The following is a 20,902-nucleotide window of genomic DNA, read 5'->3' on the forward strand; positions in this document are numbered from 1 at the left end:
AGTTCCTCAAACGGAAACGGAAACATGTAAAAGTTTAGTTAAGGTGCGATTTTTTTAAAACATTTGGCTCAATAAACGAGGGCGGGGTTTGAGGTGTTCCGTCTTCCCACGCCAACATTCGACTCCGCACGCTCTACTGAGGCTCTTCCCGCCAAATCGTGCAACAAAACGAGCGCTCAGCCATAATCGTTGGGAGGAGGTCTATCTATTTTCTTTTTTTGGTAACTGAAACTAACTACAAGCAAAACATAACCGAAAGGAGAGTCCAGAGAGAGATAAATAACACATTTTTAAGTAAGCCAAAGCAAAAATGTCTTCCCTGAGTGACAAATCTGCGCAGGAAATCATCGACCTGCTCGATGAATACGGAATAAAGCACGGACCTGTGGTCGGTGAGTGGCACAGATACAACTGTTTCTTATGCGCCCGTTTTTGAATCAGTAGCCGTGTCAGCTAACTTTACAGCTCTTTCCTAGAGGAACAGTTTTACCTGTAATAAAGGTTCCCCGTGTCCTGTTTGTTCACAGAATCTACGAGAAACCTGTATGAGAAGAAACTGAAAGAGGCCATGGCCAAAGGCAAAAGAGCCAAACCATCACCTGACAAAACCTACTACAGAGAAGAGGGTGCGATTCACATTTTCATATATATGTGTCAAATTTGTCTCGTGTCCTTTAAAAGGCGTGGAAACTCTATACTATCGTAATTACAAAGCCTATAAATTAGTAAAGGAATTACATTGTAGTAATTTCTGTGTAATTATTAATATTATTTATTATTTAAAGGCAGGCCAGTAAGATACAATGTCCTAAGCTCGTTTAAAGCAATTGAACATATAGACATAAACAAATAAAAAGGTAATGATTGACAGTATCGACATAATTAATTTTAGATAGTAAGAGTGGGGTCTTTTTCAGTACAAAAATCTATTTATCTGTAGGGTTTTAGTGCATTTAATAATTCATTTTAGTATTTATATTTAAGTTGTTTTTGTTTTTTGTCTTCCACACAAAGAAACACCTAGCCAAGCCAAGCAGCTGGCTAGGCTTCTTACTGTTCTGTTTCAAATGAGAGGTTGTTGATCATGTCATTCACTACAGTCAGAGTTAAGAATGTGCAGGAAACAGTGTAGTGAACATGATATTTGTGTTTTCTTTCAGAGGAGGAAGTCACCTATGTTTACAGGACACCCGTAAGTATCTTTTCCGCACTCCTTCCAGAGGTCTGTACTGCAAAAGCGAGTTCAAGATATTATGCTTGTCTTCCCATTATCTGGACTTCATTTAGGCTAACATCAGCAGCCAGGAGAACCAGTCACACAAAGCTAGTTATCAGCTTGCTAAGTTAACCCTGAGGTTGGGTAGATAAGATGAAATGCTGCTTCGTAGTACAGGCCTCAGGTGGGGCCTCAATTGTTTTGCATTACTCTGGAGTGAAAAGACACATTTTGATTCTAGCAGAAATATGTTAGTTGTACTTACACGTAGCAAAATGCCATACCTGTCTGACCTGGAACAGTACTCATTTCATTTCATCATTTTCTTGTTTCTATTTTGCAGACCAAAAGTGAAGTCTCAGGTGACAGGTCAGTTTTCTCACAAATCCTCCACCATCCTGTGAACTCCCTTTCTCCTGCTTTTATCCTCCCTGTTGTTCAGTCATTTAAATAAACCAAAACAATCTTAAGTTAGTAACTGCTGCGTGTCTCTATCCAGGGGGGCTTACGCGAGGGCCAGACCAGAGTGGAATGAGAGAGATTATCAGCACGAGTGAGTGAAAGTCTTACAAACTGCTGTTTTGGGGAGAAACACAAAAACCCTTCATGAACAATTGTTTTTTAACCTTTTTCTCCCTCTACAGGACATCCTACTCGAGCTACCCAAAGTCCAAGCCTGAATACAACAGAAGCAGTTATGGTAACGAGTAAGTATTTTTGAATCTATGGTCACACCTTTTTTTTTTTTTTTTTTTGCAGACAAACTTCAACCTCAAAATGCTAAGCCACCGGGTAAAATGCAAATAGCAACGGAATGCTTTTTCATTCAAAATACATTATCTCCTTAAGAGTTTAAATGAATTTCAAATCATTACTTTTTTTCATCTTCTTTAAAAACAAGGATATGCTTTGGTTTTAGTTTTAAGAATCTGCAGCTCTGAAGTTGTGAAATCAAAATATCCATGTCACATTAAAGAATCATTTAGACTGAGAGCTCTCTAGTGCAAAGTCTGTATGATGTCCCATTGCGCTTTTATGAGAATAGCACAGGTAATTGTCCCGTGGGCTCACAGGGAGTGAGTGGTTATCTCATGCTGTGCCTCCTGCATGGTCTAATATGGCAGCTCCCTTGTGAGGATGTGTCATCATTTCAATACGCTTATGCAGTCCCACAACATTTATTTCCATCCAGAGTTGCTTTAATTTTTTGCCAACATCCTGTATTGATGACAGTATTGTTGGAGCACAGCGTAAAGTCTTCTCTGCATAGCTCAAAGAGTCTCAGTGGGGTTAATGTCAGGATTCATGATGCCTTGTGCTCCCTGAACTACTCTTTTAGTTTCAGTGTGATGAACTGGAATTGTCATCAGGGGAGGGGAAATCCACTGATGGAAAAATCTGGTCATAACACTTATTCAGATAGTCAGCTGACCTCTTAATTTGGGCACATAACTGTGCTGATCCTAGACCCCAGATCATAACAATGCCCCCACAGGCTTGTACAGCAGGCACTAGGCATGATGGGTGCATTGCTTCCTCTCTTCTCTTCCTGATGAGCAATCCCTCGAGAGCAGGTTAGACCTGGAGTCATCAAACCACTTGACCTTTATCCACGATTACAAATCATGGATAAAATTATGCAAATTATGCTCCCAAGCAAAACTTCCAGGTTTAAATAATGTTCTGACTAATTTTAACCCAACTTTAATAGTTTCAGCAGTCTCTTTAGTTGTTCTCTTTGCTTGCTCCAGGGCTAATAATTTGGCCCATCTGGTCCATCTTGTTTTTTCTCACAAGCACAGGATATGTTGTCTGACATGGGTGTGCTTCAGTCAGGACTAAATAACCTGCTCCCAGCAGAAACACATTAATAACTGCAGTAATTATCTAGTGAAAGGTTCCTGCTATTCACTTAGTTAAATCCAGAGGTTGACTTGTGTTTATAAGGCCACCATAGTGTACAGTATTGAGCTGCATTTAATGCCCAACCCTTCTAGAAACTACCCACACGCATCAAAACTCTTGGATCATATATTATTATTTAGAAAGAAGCGTATATTCAGGGCAAACTTTATTTCTATGATTTTGGTTATTTGTTCTTTGAGTGTTCTTGCTATTTTACGCTTTCACCTCCTCCTCGTTCAGAGGCGGATATGGTGTTTAATGATGTGAACCAATTAAAAGAAAGTGTAATTAGACAGGCTACAATGTAACATTTTGATGCACTGGTAATACAATTCATTTTAATTTGAAACTTTAAGTTCACACATGTTACTAAAGTTGAATTTTAATCTTTGATGCAGAGTAATAACTTGTAATACAGTCAGAAAATTATCTAGCATTTCCTTTAGCATTAATTTAGAATATGCATAGCATCTTATTCTGTCTTACCATCAGTCCAAAAGCACACCAGTATTATTTTAGGAGGCTCTAATTATTTTTGCACTGACCTCTTATCAAACTGAAAGTTTGTGGGAGCAATTTTCATGCCAGATAAAAACAAGTGATATCATACTAGTTTGAGATGCAGAATTTTAACTATGTGCTGATGCATGATTTCCCCCGATTTCCTTTCCAGACCCGACATGTATGACACTCCGTCCACTTACAGAAGCACCTACGCTAAATCGCCACCCATGAAATCGGGTCAAGATGTTCCAGATGCACCAAAGTCATCACGTCTGATCCCACTGTGGGTTCAGTTTGTGTTCTTCCTGGCTGTGGCAGCCTTCCTCTACTTAGTTTTTTCCACTATGGAGACAAATGAAACCCCCAAAGGGATAAAATGATTTTTTTAAAACCATTATTTCCTTATATTGAATTTTAAGGAATGCACATGATTAAATGCATGCATTTTAGACATTTTATGCAAGATTGTGTTTTTAACAGCAGTACATTCTCTGCTTATGCTTTTAGGCAAAATGTTTATTTGTCACTGAGCTTCAGTACATTATCACTACTCGAATCAACCAGCCCGCCACTTTAAAACACACTAAAATCTTCCTCTTTTTTATCTGGACACAAGCTGTCCCTCCATCTGCACAGTTTCAAGTGATCTGTCGAGGTTTTAAGAGATGATCGTCCACAGCTTAGTCCAAATATGGCCGCAGTTGACCATAAAACATCCAAAGATTATCACGCAAGATTTTGAAGCTCATATTTTAAAGCTTCAGCTGATTGTCTCTTTTAGCCTCTGCAGTTCACAGTGAATCTGTCTGCATGACCAAAATTTGGGTGGCAGGGTTTTTTTTTTCCTTAAATAAACATCAAACTTGTACAACATGCATACATTTCTCTCAATATTTTTTGACAGGCTATTTCCCTCAAAACAAAAACTCGTGGCACTGCGTCAAGCCAACCCGCATATCCACTTAGTTATTCAATATGTACCTTTTTCCCTCATCATACTGCTAGTAATGCAGGTGTTTTGAATTCATTGTGTATTTTTAAATATTTGTAGTTTACGGGTCCAACAATGTTTCCATTTTTCAAGTATATTTTGGACATTTTCAAACCAGCTGTAATGCAAGTGCCTCGGTGTATTTGGAGATTTTAAAAAAAAAAGTTTGGGTGGGGTTAAAAATGTAAAAGGTGCACTAGACGAGCTGTTGCCCCCAGTGTTATGATTTGATTCAGTATAATTAAGCTGGATATCATATTTTTGTACTACATAATCCAACTTTAACATCAGCCGGGTTTGTTGTGATTTGTTTTGTATTCCTGTTTCAAAATTGTAAGTATTAAAAAACGAAGCTTATATATGTAAACATTTAAAACTTTAGGTATTTTGTTTTTTATTGAAGTCACTTTATTGGGTACACCTATTCACCTGCTTGGTAAAGCAAATATCTTATCAGCCCATAACATGGTAGGTAGACGTCGACCTGCTGAAGTTCAAACTGACCATCAGAATGGGAGAAGAAAGATTATTTGAATGACTTCTAACACTGTGTGGTTGTTGGTGCCAGATGGGCTAGTCTGAATATTTCAGAAACTGCTGATCTGGGATTTTCACACACAGCCATCTCTGGGGTTTACAGAGAATTGTGCAAAAAGGAGAAAATATCCAGTGAGCAGCAGTTTTCTTTGTTGACGCCAGAGGTAAAAGGAGTATGGTCAGTCTGCTTTGAGCTAATAGTCGGGCAAGAATAACTCAAATTGCCACTCATTACAACCAAGGTATGTAGATAAGCAACTTTGAATGCATAGCAGATGGACTGCAGCAGCAGCAGACCACACTGGGTGCCACTCCCATCAGCTAAGAACAGCAAGCTGAGACTGGAATTCACAAAGGCTCGCTAAAATTCAACAAAAGAAGACCGGAAAAGCACAACTCTCAATTTTCTGCTTCAGTATTTGGGTGGTACGGTCAGAATTTGGCTCAAGTAACATGAGCATATAATAATCTTGTACCATGGCACAAAGCTCAGATCATCTCCAGCTGGTTTCTTGAACATGAGTTTAGTGTACTTATTTGGTTTCCACAATCACCAGAACTCAATTCAATAGAAGCACCTTTGGCTACACCAGCACAATACTCTAACTGGGCATCAGCCAGGCTTTTACACGTCGCTGCTCCTGCTCCTCTTTTCTAGTACTATGGCAAATAAATTTTTTGTACTATAATAAAAAACATAATCCCGAAATCCCAGTTAGGCCACTGAAAAAACCAAAAAGAAACAATGGTGTGGAAGAGTTGCTTAATCAATAGCATAGTGGCTGACTGAAAACTTTAGTGTTCAGACCCCCAGGGGACACATACGCAGAGCACACTGAAAAGGACCAAGGAAAAGAAAAACAGGTGCATGAATGCTAGGGTGCAGCTGAATAGTCAGATTTGCTTAGCAACGCTCTTGCATGAGGGAAGTGACCCAGACGTATCTGCATCTGTGAGGCAGCTTTTAATAAGAGCTACTCAAATTCTCTGAATACTAAGCAAAGGTGCTTCAGTGCTTCATGTGTTTGGCATAGGATAGATTAGACCAAGCTTCTGAGTTAATCTCATAGGGATGCATCGTACGACCATCATGAAAACAGTTAAGAAAAGTGACAACCTGGCACAGATCATGTAAATATTAAAATATGTCCATTTCCATAACCAGTTTCTTTTGAATTTTCAACAACAGGCTGTTTATCACTCCCAAACTAATAAGATTGCTACTGTGATAAAATCTGCTTCTAGGTATGTTTTGGTGGGAATTACCTGACATGAAGAACAGGTTTATTTATATAAGATTGAGCTGTTTAGGTCTTTAAGGAACACAACAGTTCGATTTGCATTAGCAGTGTCTGTACTGCCACACTTTTGGATCATCATGGAGCTTTATGTCAGCCGGGATAAGTGAACAGGGAGCTGGAAGGTTTGGAGTGTTGCATCTCCATCCAGCAATGAAATAAGAAAATAAGATGTAGTCTCATTTTTTTAGGTTATAAGTCCTGCATGAAACGACATGGTAAAGAACACATGCGGGTGAATTAAGAAGTGCATTTTGGATATTGTAGTTTCAGCACTGCAGACAGTACTGCTAGAAGTCCTCCTTCAATCTCCTTCACACCTTTCCTTTACCTCCTGACTTTTTCCAACAAACTCAAGGAAAAGTGTTCCGTGAAATAAGGTAGGAGGTAATTGTGTGGACTATTCAACCACACCCCTGCCCCCACAAATCCACTTTGCACTAAAATTAGCACTCCCACTTACTACAAAAAAAAAATGCACAAATACATTTACACACACTTTCTAAGCTGCATGGTAATCATCGTGGGCTATCATTATCTAAGCAGTTGCTCAAGCGCCTGCAAGACAGTCACACACATAAACCGTCAAAACGTTCAAACAACCAGCAAATTTGTAAAAGTTGTCATGTGCAACTTTATGATTTCTAGTGTGCAAATGTTAAAGAATGCAGTAAAAGTGCAGAGGGCTAACTAGAAGTGCACAGTATTATCCAAAACAGAATACGGTTTATTCTGAAACAGCAACCTCTTCATTACATTGTTAATGACATAAGATGCATAGTAGTGTTAAACTTTACATACAAAAATGGCAATTTATCCTTTAAGGATCATTGATCTGTAGGCATGTATCGAGCCTGTAATGCCTCTCATTAGCGTCACTTTTTTTTTTTAAAACTACATATACATAGATACCTATGTCACAGTTTCCCCAGTTTAGCTTTTAGTAGCAATCAACTCATGTCTGAGTGAATCTCACAGCTACTCTGAGTCTTTATCGACTTGGATCCAGAAATAGTTTCTACAGTCTGTTAGACTGTGTCTGAAATCATTCACTACGCTTTGTTACATTTTCATTGAGTCCTGTGTAGAGGATTATGCTACTCAAATATGATGGGTAGGTGTCGACTAAATAAATACAGGCATGCATTTTTGTGATAAATATATATTACACCAAGGATTTTTTTTTCCTAATGATTAATACATATACTTCTGTGGCAGTTTGTTTCCTTTCTCATATTAGCCATTTTTCTTCTTCCGTGTTGGGCTTGTTTGCAATGCATTGTGGGGTTGAATGAGTCCACTAAATAGCATGTAGTGATCCCATACATTTTATAGTGAGGGATTTCAGACACAGTCTTCTGTGGTAGTGTCACAATGATGCAATGGTCACTCAGGTCTTTTGTTCTGCCAGACGAAAGAAGTAACGCAGCCTTAGATTGGTCGATGGTAATCACAAGTAAAGACTGTCTCATCCAGGATTTAGTGAAATGGTTCCAGCTGGCACCTTTTCCAAAAGGTGTGGTAGATTAGGAGCCAAGCTGGTTGGTTCTGTTTTTACATCTCCTGCCATCTAGATCCATGAAGGACACACGGAGAGCCCTGAAAATTGGCTTGAAAAAGGGAAATATATATTACTCTCCAATAAGTCAGTCAAGACACAAATTCTACAAAAGCATATAGGCAATAAATTAAACTACTGGAGTGGCTATAATGCACATGAAATTCATGTTTGTATTTTATTTACTTTATTGCAATTACATTTTTTTTTCCAACTTTGTATTTAAGCTTGTAACTGACATTTATGCAATATAATGACGTAAATGCAGAGTAAACACAAATAATGTATGCTTAAATTCAAAGAGAATTTGAATAGTTTTCTTCAACATACATTAATATATAATATATATATATATATATTAGTGCTGTCAAACAATTAAAATGGTTAATCAGATTCATCACAGGGTTACTGTGGATTAATTTTGAATAATCACGATTAAATATCATTCATTTTTATTCATATTAATTGCATTTCAATTTGCATGTGCAAACAGACTCGAAAAAAAAGGGGAAATATACACACTTAACACGTTTATTGAACATCTTGAACATTCGTGTTAACAAAAAACATTTATCCACTCTCTCTCTCTGTCACTCTTGAGGAGCCACTTCAAGTCTTTGAAACGAGGAACCAAAGCTATGTAAAGCGCGTGTTCTCAACGATATTAATAGGTCTGCAGTTTGTTGCAATCCACTTGGCAATTGTGTCAGTCAATATTTCCGAGGTAGACTTACTGAGTCCCCGATGCTGCGTGAGTGTACTGTCGCAAGCTGGGTGACGCGTTAGCCAAAGTCCTAGCAGCATCCCCAGCTAATGTATGCTTCACGTCAATGAGATATTTCAAGCGGGAAGCGCTTCGGTGAAAAGAAAATTCCTTCTTGCACAATGTGCATAAGACTTTATGTCGGTTGACTGTTCCGTCTTGTTATTTTTTTAATACTCAAATTTCCCATTGAGCGAGCCAATGTGCGTTTATCATTTTCAATATTGAGTTGATTGGTTCAGCTGCCCGTCACTTTCAGAACAACTCCCCATTTGCACATGTGCGAGGGTACCTCCACTTGGACAAATTGCCCAAAATGCATTGACAGAAAAATTTCAGGGATTTTGAGTCATTCCGCACTCCAGATGCGTTAATTGCATTAAAAATTCAATCTCGTTGATCATAATGGCGGATTAGTTTGCGTTAACGCGTTAATTTCGACAGCGCTAGTTTATATACTAAAAAACACCACATTAAACTGTTTTTTAAAACAAATAATGGCAAAAATTAATGAACTTCTATCCCTGTCAAAAGGTAAATTGTTACCATATTTTTCCGCACTATAAGGCACACTTAAAATCCTTTAATTTTCTCAAAAATCGACAATGCGCCTTATAATCCCGTGCACCTTATGTATGAATTCTGGTTGTGCGTACTGACCTTGAACCGATTTTATGTGGTACACGGTGCTCAAAAATCTGTCAAAAAATGTTTTAGTATGTCTTTGGTAAGCTACGAAGCCGCACTGCTTGGTGGATTGTCGGAGCATTACGGCTACCGTAGTCAGGAGCCTCGCACAGTAATCTGGGTCCAAAACTCCGTCCCTTTCAGGTCCAAAACACTGCAGCATCACTGAGAGTTAAAAACTGTCTAAATTCTTTCATCTTTAATAAAATGATCAGCGTTGCTGCTTTACCGGGTGTAACAATTAAGTTTAACATCCAGGCATCCATGAAAACAGAATGTATAAAATTTAATGGAGTTAGAAGTTAGCAGGAAGTTAGCTCGCTAGTTTCCTCCTAAACATCATATAGCATGTTCTGACTGAGAGATTTCTGAAAAACTTAAAACTTACAGCTCTGCTATCACTTCCAACATAAATGAAGACAGAAAACTTAACAACAGTGATATTTGTAGGGTTACTGAAGTTGGGCTAGCTGGTATATAATGATGTTCTACGTGATCGCTAGCGACACAGCTATGTTAGCATCCGGTGCGCCGTATGTATGAAAACAGACCCATTCATCGACAGTGCGCTTTATAATCCGGTGCGCCTTGTGGTTCGTGCAAGAATTATGTACTGAAATACCTTCAGGTATCTGCTGCCTGCATTCCAGATCACAGCTTGTTTGTCGATAAAGCAATATAAGTGTTGTCCACACCTGCCAACAGAAGCACACTTCTTACCCTTGGGTACATACACAGGATGCTTTCAGAAAAGAGAGTTATTCAAATCTCTGCTGCAGGTGAAAGGAACTCACAGGTTCTGGTCTCTCTCTCCAGCTCTGAGGGCTTCCTCTCCTTATTACACAGTACCTTGGCCACAATGACTATGATGATGAGAGCCACCACAAATGTCAGACCAGACACGAGCCAGCTGATACCCATTGGACTCAGGATGGGATCTGGATCTGAGAACGAGAGGACTTTTCTGTAGGTATGTGTAACTTGTATATCTAAATAAAATGAATATTTAAAAAAACAAAACAAAAAACATGTTTTTTCATATCGACATGCAACATAAAGTCTCACCTCTGACGGCTATAGGCAGGGGCTGGCTCTCTCTGGAGACGAAGGTACGCCCGCCTAGCTGGACCCGGTACAGGCAGTAATAGTAGCCCTCGTTGGAGCTCTGGGCGTTAGGAAAGGTGAAAGTGACGGACGGGGTGAGTGCGGGCAGAGTCTGGCGCACTGTGCCATTAGAGCGGATCAAACGCAGCTGGAAGGAACCCCCGGGGTACTGTTGTAGGGTGGAGCAGGTGATATTAAAACTTTGGCCTTTGATGACAGAACCAGCCGGGGCCTCAGCGGACGTGTTGTACCAGTGCTGGGGAGTCAAGAGCTCCACTGTAGACCAGCCAATAAAAATGAAATGGTGAAACTGGTTAATCAATGTCAGAATTTTAAAATAATGTCAAAAAAGATGGACAAATGGAGAAAAATCCAACATGGTTTCAGTTTTGGCCAAAACACTTTAAAAAAACAAAATTCCCCAAAGAATTCACTCACCAATTCCAATCACTGAATTTGGGTGTTTCAATCACTTCAACATCCACAGGTGTGTAAAATCAAGCCCCTAGGCACTGCTTTTACAAACAGCTGTAAAACAATGGGTCGCTCTCAGGAGCTCAGTGAATTTCAGTGTGGTACCATGACTGGACTTTTTACCTGAGCAACAAGTCTAGTCCTGCAATTTCCTCACTGCTAAATATTCCAAATTCAGCTGTTAGTGGTATTATAAAAAATTAAAGGAATTGGGAAAGACAGTAACTCAGCCACAAACTGGTAGGTCGTGTAAAAAGTCACAGAGTGACAGCGGATGCTGAGCGCAGAGTTCGCAGAGGCCACCAACTTTCTGCAGTCATGCACTACAGACCTCCAAACTTCATGTGGCCTTCAGATTAGCTCAAGAACAGTATGTAGACAGCTTCATGGAATGGGTTTCCATGGCTGAGCAGCTGCATCGAAGCCTCACGTCACCAAGCACAATGCAAAGCGTTGGATGCAGTGGTGTTAAGCGCACCGCCACTAGCCTCTAGATCAATGTAGACAAGTTCTCTGGAGTGACAAATCACGCTTCTCTGTCTGGCAATCTGATGGATGAGTCTGGGTTTGGCGGTTGCCAGGAGAACAGTACTTGTCTGACTGCATTGTGCTAAGTGTAAAGTTTTATGGAGGGAGATTATGGGGAACTCTTAATGCTTCAGCATACAGAGACAAGTTGAACAATTTCATGCTCCAACTTTGTGGGAACAGTGGCCCCCAGATGCCCCTTCCTGTTCTAACATGACTGTACACCATAGCATAAAGCAAGGTCCATAAAGACATGGAGGAGGAAGTTTGGTGTGGAAGAACTTGACTGACATGCACAGAGCCCTGACCTCAACCTAAAGGAATGCCTTTGGCATGAATTAGCGCAGAGACTGCGAGCCAGGGCTTCTTGTCCAACATCAGTGTCTGACCTACAAATGCCCTTCTGGAAGAATGATCAAAAATTCCCATAAACACACTCCTAGACCTTATGGAAAGCCTTGCCAGAATAGCCATTATAGCCGCAAAGGGTGGGCTGATATCATATTAAAACCTATAGAGGGTTTAAATGGGATGTCACTCAATTTTTTAAGTGTGTGTAAACAGATGAGTGAATACTTTGGCAATATAGTGTATTTTCTTATCTAATCTGATCATTTCTAGCCAGTTGAGGGAACTGAGGTCGAGCTCATTCTCAGTCATCAATAACATTTTAATAATCTGACACACATTAATAAACAGACAGATGTCGTACAATGGAAACAGAAATCTGCACAGACGCTTCTAAAATGCTATTTTTGCTGTGTGAGCACCCATCTGTTTATGGCAGACATGCTGGGTGTGACTAACCAGTCTGAACCAGTCTGCCTGCTAACACTCTGTACATCTTCAAGGTCAGTTTTCCTTATCAAGATGTCTCTCACCGAGGTGCCTCTGTGCACTCTGTGACTGCAGAAAATATTTTGTGAGTCTGTTCATGCCGATCCTTTTGCATAAGCTCTTATGATTAAAAAAAAAAAAGACTCAAAAGACATCTGAAGTGTTCTTGAGTTTTCAGATTCACACCACAGCAGATTGCACAAAACATAATGTGCAACTGAAAAGGGCAATGGCGCAATAGTGTTACTGTCAAAGCAGCAGTGACTCACCTACAGTGATGTTGATTGCGTTGCTGGGTGGGGAACTGAGAAGCCTTGTAGGAAAGCCACTCTTGATCCTGTACCCACAACTGTAGCTGCCTTGGTGGAAAGTCTCTACATCGGACAGGGTGAGCTCCATCATATTCTGGGTCTGGTCTGCCCTCTGTGTAACCAGCGGTGTGGACACTCCATTTTTGTACAGGTGAAAGTCACTGAGGTGATGACCCAACAGAACCCTGCAGACAAAGCGAACAGACTCCCCGGGGAAGAACACAGTGTGGGGTGACATCAGGGTGAGGATGGGTGTTAAAAGAGTACCTGAGAGAATAGAAAAAAAATATAACCACAACATTACATTACATTTTTCAGTTATGACACTGACACTCAGTCCAGAGTCGTTATGTATCAACAAAGCAGAAATGACTCAGCACTGGTTCTCAGCAGTGTGCGATCTCACCTGAGCACTTCACGCTTGCATCGTTCTCATGGGTGCAGTGCAGGTTGCTGTTGAGGACAACACTGCAGTGTAATAAACTGCTCTCCTGTCCGGAGCACTGGACTTGATGCAGCCAGATAGGTCCACTGGCTTTACGAAATCTTAGACCATTATGGACATTTTCAGCCAAGCCACAACCTAGCTCCAAGCACACTACATCAGCGGCCCGGAAATCCCATCCGTAGTCGCAGACAGTTCCCCATTCCTTGTGGCGGAGCACCTCAACTCTGCCAGAACAATTGTTGTCCCCATCCACTAGTCTGACCCCACCTGAGGATCAGGAGGAAACTACTTAGACATACAAAGTGCAAGCCAGTGAATGCAGGAGGTTTAAATCAGTTCTAGGCTTACCGAAAGCAGTCACTCCATCCCACAGAGCACCCAGCAGGCCTGAAAGGAAATAACAAAAACAAAAGAATAGTAGCCATTTTCTTGCTTGTTCATTATTAGAGAGTCCAGTTTTGGTGGGAGTGGGAAACTACAGCTACAACCTTGTGATCCGTTAATGGTTTGTGAAGCCGTAAAGATGTGCCGGATAGGCTTTCTACCTGATTTCAGTGGACTAAATGATGCCTCAGATGTCACCCAACAATTCATCAAAGTTGCAATAACTGTCCATTTTAAATTAGCATTCACTAAGACCTTCATGAAGGTCATATTGAAAAACATTTTAGCTAAGCAATTCCAATGCAATTCGCAGTAAAAGTTAAAAAGTAAAAGTAAAATCAGTTTGCCCACTTATATGATTTTAAGCAGATTTTTTGTTAGTTTTTTTAGTTTCACGTGGGTGAATACATATATAATGTGTAACCAACGATAAAGTCCTGCCTGGTTATCTTATAATCACCAGAATATGAGCCACCAACCTCAGAGAAACCTAATTCACATACAGCTGGAAAACAGGCCAAGCTAGGCATTTTTAGCTTACCTGTTAAAAGGATATAAAGGAATCCCATCAGCATCTTCTCCTCAGCCTTCCATCGGCTGTGCAGGGAGCCCGTTGTCTTGCTGTTGGTGCAGACAGCCGCTGAAACACATCGGCTAAGAAGACTCGGGTGGGCTACTGAACCAAGCAGAAACTCACGAGGAAGAAAGGGCTAACGGCTAACCGAGTGTAAACAGCTAACAGTGGGGCAGCAGCGGCCGTAGATAAAAACATTATCGAGATATGAGCAGTGGCAGACAATGGAGTGGTGAACAGTGGATTCCTGCGCACAGATCAAGTGAGTCTCCTGCTGTTCATTGTGACGAATCCAGGTGTTGCAAACAGCGTTGCAACGTCCATAGCTACCTACGTGCCTTCTGGCTGCCGTACTCACGTCAACGGTGACATTAGCCAGCCAGGTGCTGAGTTCTTCGCTCGTGCTAGGCCCTGCTAGATTGGATCAGCTCTGCTGCGACCCGCCCAAACAAATTCCTAACAACCAATCCTCCAACCTATCCAGACCTTACTAACGAATCACAGCACAGCTGCTCTCCTGCTCCCAGCCTCGGCTCCTTCTCTCTACCACAGACAGGGGTCACCATCCAGCCGCAGTCCTACGCTGGTCTCGCCTTTCGTCTTTGGAGGTGGTGATGTGCAGCAGGACTGCAAAAACCATTATCACCAAGTACAGATACCGATACTTTAAACTTATGCAGGCGGAATTTGTAGGTGAAAGCACGGTGTCATGGTTTATAGCATGAATGCATCACTAATATGCTAAAAAGCAATACGTTTTAGTGACCACTACATATTTGGATTTTTGCTTTCCCATTGATTTAACACTCATCATGGGCATTCATCCCTGTTCTTTTTTCCAGGATGGATTGATTGTGCAGCATACAGCATGACTTTACTTTAAAAACCAGAATTGAGTGCACACGTTTGATTTTATTTTGGATTTTCTTTCATCTTTAAGGGTCCAAAGTGTACAAGCAGATTTTAATATATACATTACTCACTTAAGTCTTTTAATAAGTGGTGCTGAAGGTTCTACAGTGTCTTTTGAATTGACAAGACCAAGCGTTATTATATTATTGTTAGTGATTAGGATTTACTTCAAATGGTCAGTCACTGGACTGACCAATATTGAGAACAATGACAAAGTCCAAGGAATTATAGATTTACATATGTTGGGAAGGTCTCTTGGAGTCATTTCCAAACAACTGCAGATTCTAAGGTCATCAGTTCAAAAAAACTGTGCATAAGTACAAGTTATTCAGATGTGTCACCACGTTGCCAAGTTCTGGAAGAAGGCCCTAACTGTCACCCTCAGATGAGAGGAAATTGGTTAGGATGTTCAGGAACAACCAAAGCTCAATCCTGCCATGAACTGGAAATTGCTGGAACACCAGAAGTCTCTGTCCACAGTGAAGAAAGTTTCACTTTGCTGAGAGAAGAAAAAAGGATTGCCTGCTCCAAATTGATGCCTTCAAGCTCCACTGAAATTTGCAGACAAAAATTATTTGGCCACAATTAAAAAAATATGTAAGGTAAAGGTGAGGCTTTCAAACATAAGAACATTGTATCATTTGTCAAGCACGGTGGTGGTAGCATCGTGCTCTGCGGCTGTTTTGCTGCCAGTGGGACTGGTAAATTGGACAATGTGGATAGAATGATGGAGGAGGACTACCTCCAAATTCACAAACACACATCAAAACTGGTTTTGGAAAGGCTGACGCAGGTTAACATGAAGCTTTTAGATTGACCTTCCCGAGCTTCGACCTCAACCTTGTTAAAGAATTTATGGACTACACTTAAAAGTAGAGTCTGTTCCAGGAATCCAACCAGTTCAAATAAACTCTACCAATTCTGCCAATAAGAGCAGTCAATTATCAAGCCAAAAGTATGGCAGAAGCTGTTGGTGACTACAAAATGAATCTGGTTAAGGTGCAACATGTCAACTAAATATTAGTGGGAATGTATGTATATACTTGAGCCTGTATGTATACTTTGGAGAAAATTCCAAATTAATTTGTACTTTGCACACAGTTCTTGTTTTTTAAAGTCATTAAAGATGTTTGCTGTACAATCATTCCACCCTGGAAAAAACAGTTCAAAGAAATCATTAAAAGCCCAAAATTAACATGATATTCATGCTCATGAGAATATGCAAACTTCTGACCACAGCTTTCCACAAGTTTCCTGGATCTTCTTTTCTTCTCTGGAAGAACAGTGCCAGTGTGCTCTGGGTATTTTTCCTCCTCGTCTCTTCATTTTCTGTTTTCTGCTCCGAGTTCTTATTTTCACAGTTTTTCATATGTTTGTATAAAATGTTGTCATAGCAGATAAAATCCTTCCAGCACGCATCACTGTCTGCAGTGTTTTCATTTACAGCCACAAAATAATTCCACCGGAGTCTCCTTTTTTTCCTGCCATCATGCTCTCACTCACTGTCTGCTCAGCACTGTTGAGTCATATGATCGCACACTACAAAACACAATAGAGCACAGCAGGCATCTCCCTTCATTTTGAAATTGAAGTGTGTGTGAATGTGTAACGATCTAGTTGCAATGCCCATGTTGATATTGATACTATGGATATTTGGATCAAACCACCCACTCATAGCCATAGAGATACCTGGAAATACCAGGCTCTGTACTATCACAGTACATACAAAACACAAAATTTGGTTTATCCAGTATTTGTTTTACAGAAGTAAAAAAATTACACTCTGTTAAAGATGCAGTTGCCTTTCCCTTGCTAGCACCAAAATCAAGCTTTATGATTACCATTTGTAATTTGGGGCTATTTAAAAGAGAACTCCAGCAATATAGGACTTTAGTATGTCACAGTGGAAGGTTATCTGTCACAGCAGATATTTTTGACTTGCCAGAGGAGGAGAAACACCAGCTTAATTGATCAAATAAAAACATCAATTTTTAAAGTTGTCTATTTTCAGATTCTGGGTACATTGTGTGCCGGGACACTGTCATGTGATACAAGAGCTTCAGACTCACAAAGCTCTACAGATGAGGAACAGAAACTGCAGAGATTTTATTAGCTTTTTCTGACGGTTACCACAATACAGCTTTTTATCATTTATTTTATTTCTATTTTCCATGTTTTACTGTTTTTTATTTTTTGTTTAATATGTGTTTTGTATTTTATTGCTGTCTTTTAACTGAAAAGCACTTTGGTCAACTATGTTGAATGTGACAGCAGATTTTCAGGTTTCCAGTCTTCTGTTGTACCAATTTGGAGAGTCCATGCAAACTGTAGCCTTAGTTTCCTGTTAATTAGCTGACAGGAGTGGCACCCAGTGTGGTCTTCTGCTGCTGTAGCTCATCTGCTTCTAAGTTTGACATGTTGTTGACAGTCTCTTACCTCTTGTGTGTATATACAGGGAGTGCAGAATTATTAGGCAAGTTGTATTTTTGAGGAATAATTTTATTATTGAACAACAACCATGTTCTCAATGAACCCAAAAAACTCATTAATATCAAAGCTGAATGTTTTTGGAAGTAGTTTTTAGTTTGTTTTTAGTTTTAGCTATTTTAGGGGGATATCTGTGTGTGCAGGTGACTATTACTGTGCATAATTATTAGGCAACTTAACAAAAAACAAATATATACCCATTTCAATTATTTATTTTTACCTATGAAACAAATATAACATCTCCACATTCACAAATATACATTTCTGACATTCAAAAACAAAACAAAAACAAATCAGCGACCAATATAGCCACCTTTCTTTGCAAGGACACTCAAAAGCCTGCCATCCATGGATTCTGTCAGTGTTTTGATCTGTTCACCATCAACATTGCGTGCAGCAGTAACCACAGCCTCCCAGACACTGTTCAGAGAGGTGTACTGTTTTCCCTCCTTGTAAATCTCACATTTGATGATGGACCACAGGTTCTCAATGGGGTTCAGATCAGGTGAACAAGGAGGCCATGTCATTAGTTTTTCTTCTTTTATACCCTTTCTTGCCAGCCACGCTGTGGAGTACTTGGACGCGTGTGATGGAGCATTGTCCTGCATGAAAATCATGTTTTTCTTGAAGGATGCAGACTTCTTCCTGTACCACTGCTTGAAGAAGGTGTCTTCCAGAAACTGGCAGTAGGACTGGGAGTTGAGCTTGACTCCATCCTCAACCCGAAAAGGCCCCACAAGCTCATCTTTGATGATACCAGCCCAAACCAGTACTCCACCTCCACCTTGCTGGTGTCTGAGTCGGACTGGAGCTCTCTGCCTTTTACCAATCCAGCCACGGGCCCATCCATCTGGCCCATCAAGACTCACTCTCATTTCACCAGTCCATAAAACCTTAGAAAAATCAGTCTTGAGATATTTCTTGGCCCAGTCTTGACGTTTCAGCTTGTGTGTCTTGTTCAGTGGTGGTCGTCTTTCAGCCTTTCTTACCTTGGCCATGTCTCTGAGTATTGCACACCTTGTGCTTTTGGGCACTCCAGTGATGTTGCAGCTCTGAAATATGGCCAAACTGGTGGCAAGTGGCATCTTGGCAGCTGCACGCTTGACTTTTCTCAGTTCATGGGCAGTTATTTTGCGCCTTGGTTTTTCCACACGCTTCTTGCAACCCTGTTGACTATTTTGAATGAAACGCTTGATTGTTCGATGATCACGCTTCAGAAGCTTTGCAATTTTGAGACTGCTGCATCCCTCTGCAAGATATCTCACTATTTTTGACTTTTCTGAGCCTGTCAAGTCCTTCTTTTGACCCATTTTGCCAAAGGAAAGGACGTTGCCTAATAATTATGCACACCTGATATAGGGTGTTGATGTCATTAGACCACACCCCTTCTCATTACAGAGATGCACATCACCTAATATGCTTAATTGGTAGTAGGCTTTCGAGCCTATACAGCTTGGAGTAAGACAACATGCATGAAGAGGATGGTGTGGACAAAATACTCATTTGCCTAATAATTCTGCACTCCCTGTATAGTGATGTGAAACAGTATTTGGCCTCTTGTTTCAGATCACGAAACAAATTGTAGTATTAGACAAAGATAACCAGAGTAAATCCAAAATGTAGTTTTTAGATGATGATTTCATTTATTAAGGAGGGAAAAAAAGAAATGCAAACCTACCTGGCCCTGTGTGAAATAAAAATAATTGTTCCCTAAGTCTAATAACGGTTTGGCACCCATGGGAGCAAGAACTGCATCAAGTATTTGTTTTTCACATCACTGTGGATCTTTGCACAGTTGTTTTAATTCAGCCTCACTGGACAGTTTTCGAGCATGAAGACCTGTTTAAGGTCATTGCAAAGCAACTCAATCAGATTTTATTATTTTTATATGATATATGATATGTTGCTTTGTGAGATCTACATCACGTTGTCAGGTTGCACACTACGTTTTCTATTTACTCTGCTTATTTTTTACTAATATTAAAATTTGTTAATTGTGAGAAATATTTTTAAAGAAATCAGGAAGGGAGAAAATACTTTTTCATTGCACTGTATATTTGAAAGATAAAATGCAAAAGAGAGCTAGAGCAACTCCCTCTCTCTCATATTTAAATATTAACTTAAATAATCATGAGTTACCAAGGCCTTTACTAGTAAATATAAAAACAGTTTCTAAAGCCTTTATAAAGGGTGACCTATCAGGAAGTCACACCCTGTATACGTTTCCTAGAATGGGAATTCCACATGACAGCCTTAGCCGCAGTCCTTTGGTCAGAAACCTGTTTGTACTGGTTGGAGAGGGCCATGTGAGTGAATCAACTAAAGCAAAATGCAGCAGAAAGGAGGAGTTCTTGATGATTCACCACTGAGCACTCAGATGGTTTCCCAAAACGTGTGACTAACAAATACCTGCTTTTATGGCATTTTTCTTTCATTTCACGAGATGTCTTAGATGATGAGGCTGTGGTTTTTTTCCCCCCACACATGACAACCCCATCCCAGCACATGCAGATATAAACATAGAGCTAAAGCCAAAGCAGATCCAAAACTACTTGTAGAGGGCTTAAAATGACCTTGAAGTGAACTTCATCCAATCAAGAATTTGCGATGGCAGTTGTCATGTGGTCCAAATGCAACATGGCAGTCAAGGCCACCTTACTCAATTATTTTTGAAGCCTGTGTGCACTCTAAAAATAAAAAGGTAAGGTAAGTCAATATTTGCTTTCATTTTGAAACACAATACCCTTTGTCTATGTTGATAAAGAGATATAAAAGCCTGTTATTATTCAATAATAAACATGCCATTTTTTGGAAATGATATCTCATGATAATGGGTGATGTATGGGGAAGGAGCACACACGTTTCACACATTAAGCTGACTCTAAAAAAGTCAATAGTCGTAAAAGCTCTGCTGGAAATGTCTGTCTCTCACATATATAGAGGGACTGCAGCACCCACCAGCTCAGTCATTCTGGCCTTAAACTAACCCTGATAGTTATTTTTCAATTAAAAGTAAAAACTCTTTTAGGCACTAGGCTTGAACTTCGCAGTCACTGATAATTCTGTGACCAGAGTGCAGTACCATCATCATACCAGCCGTAACAAGCAGGCTGCACACAGCTGATGGCTATTAAGTATTTCACAACTTCTCTGATCTGTATCCTGTTTACAAAAATGGCGGCCATTTCTGTTACACTGCAGTTTCCAAAGTAGGTAGTCGTACACCTGCAGCTAACACGTTACCCATGTTTTCTACTGGATATTTGCCATTCCCTGGAGCAGTGATCAGCCTGAACCCACAAACATCTGCTCTGCTTTTACACTAAAGGTACTTTTACTAAAAACTGCATGTAAAAAACCAATTTGAGTTCTCTGAAATTAAAT

At 40.1% G+C, this 20,902-nt stretch overlaps 2 protein-coding genes across 2 annotated transcripts; one reads left to right on the forward strand and one right to left on the reverse strand.

Annotated features, from left to right (window-relative positions):
* The first annotated feature begins 22 nt into the window (after positions 1-22).
* Positions 23-4,992, forward strand: LOC146363873 (uncharacterized). Its single transcript, XM_084916395.1, has 7 exons — positions 23-392; positions 528-626; positions 1,161-1,192; positions 1,560-1,585; positions 1,716-1,769; positions 1,861-1,923; positions 3,795-4,992. Exons 1-7 carry the CDS (start codon positions 311-313, stop codon positions 4,003-4,005), a joined length of 567 nt encoding a protein of 188 aa, XP_084772521.1. The 5' UTR covers positions 23-310; the 3' UTR covers positions 4,006-4,992.
* Positions 4,993-7,157: 2,165 nt separating this feature from the next.
* Positions 7,158-14,489, reverse strand: LOC146363874 (uncharacterized). The gene is made up of 8 exons (XM_084916393.1): positions 14,087-14,489; positions 13,510-13,548; positions 13,120-13,428; positions 12,672-12,980; positions 10,525-10,839; positions 10,254-10,403; positions 10,082-10,154; positions 7,158-8,061 (listed from the first exon to the last, which is right to left on the reverse strand). The coding sequence occupies exons 1-7, from the start codon at positions 14,118-14,120 to the stop codon at positions 10,111-10,113; spliced, it is 1,200 nt and encodes a 399-aa protein (XP_084772519.1). The 5' UTR covers positions 14,121-14,489; the 3' UTR covers positions 7,158-8,061; positions 10,082-10,110.
* Between the last annotated feature and the right edge of the window lie 6,413 nt (positions 14,490-20,902).

This window comes from Perissodus microlepis, chromosome 20 (assembly GCF_051167445.1).
Source record: "Perissodus microlepis isolate ML-2025 ecotype Zambia chromosome 20, ASM5116744v1, whole genome shotgun sequence".
Classification (NCBI taxonomy): Eukaryota; Metazoa; Chordata; class Actinopteri; order Cichliformes; family Cichlidae; genus Perissodus; species Perissodus microlepis.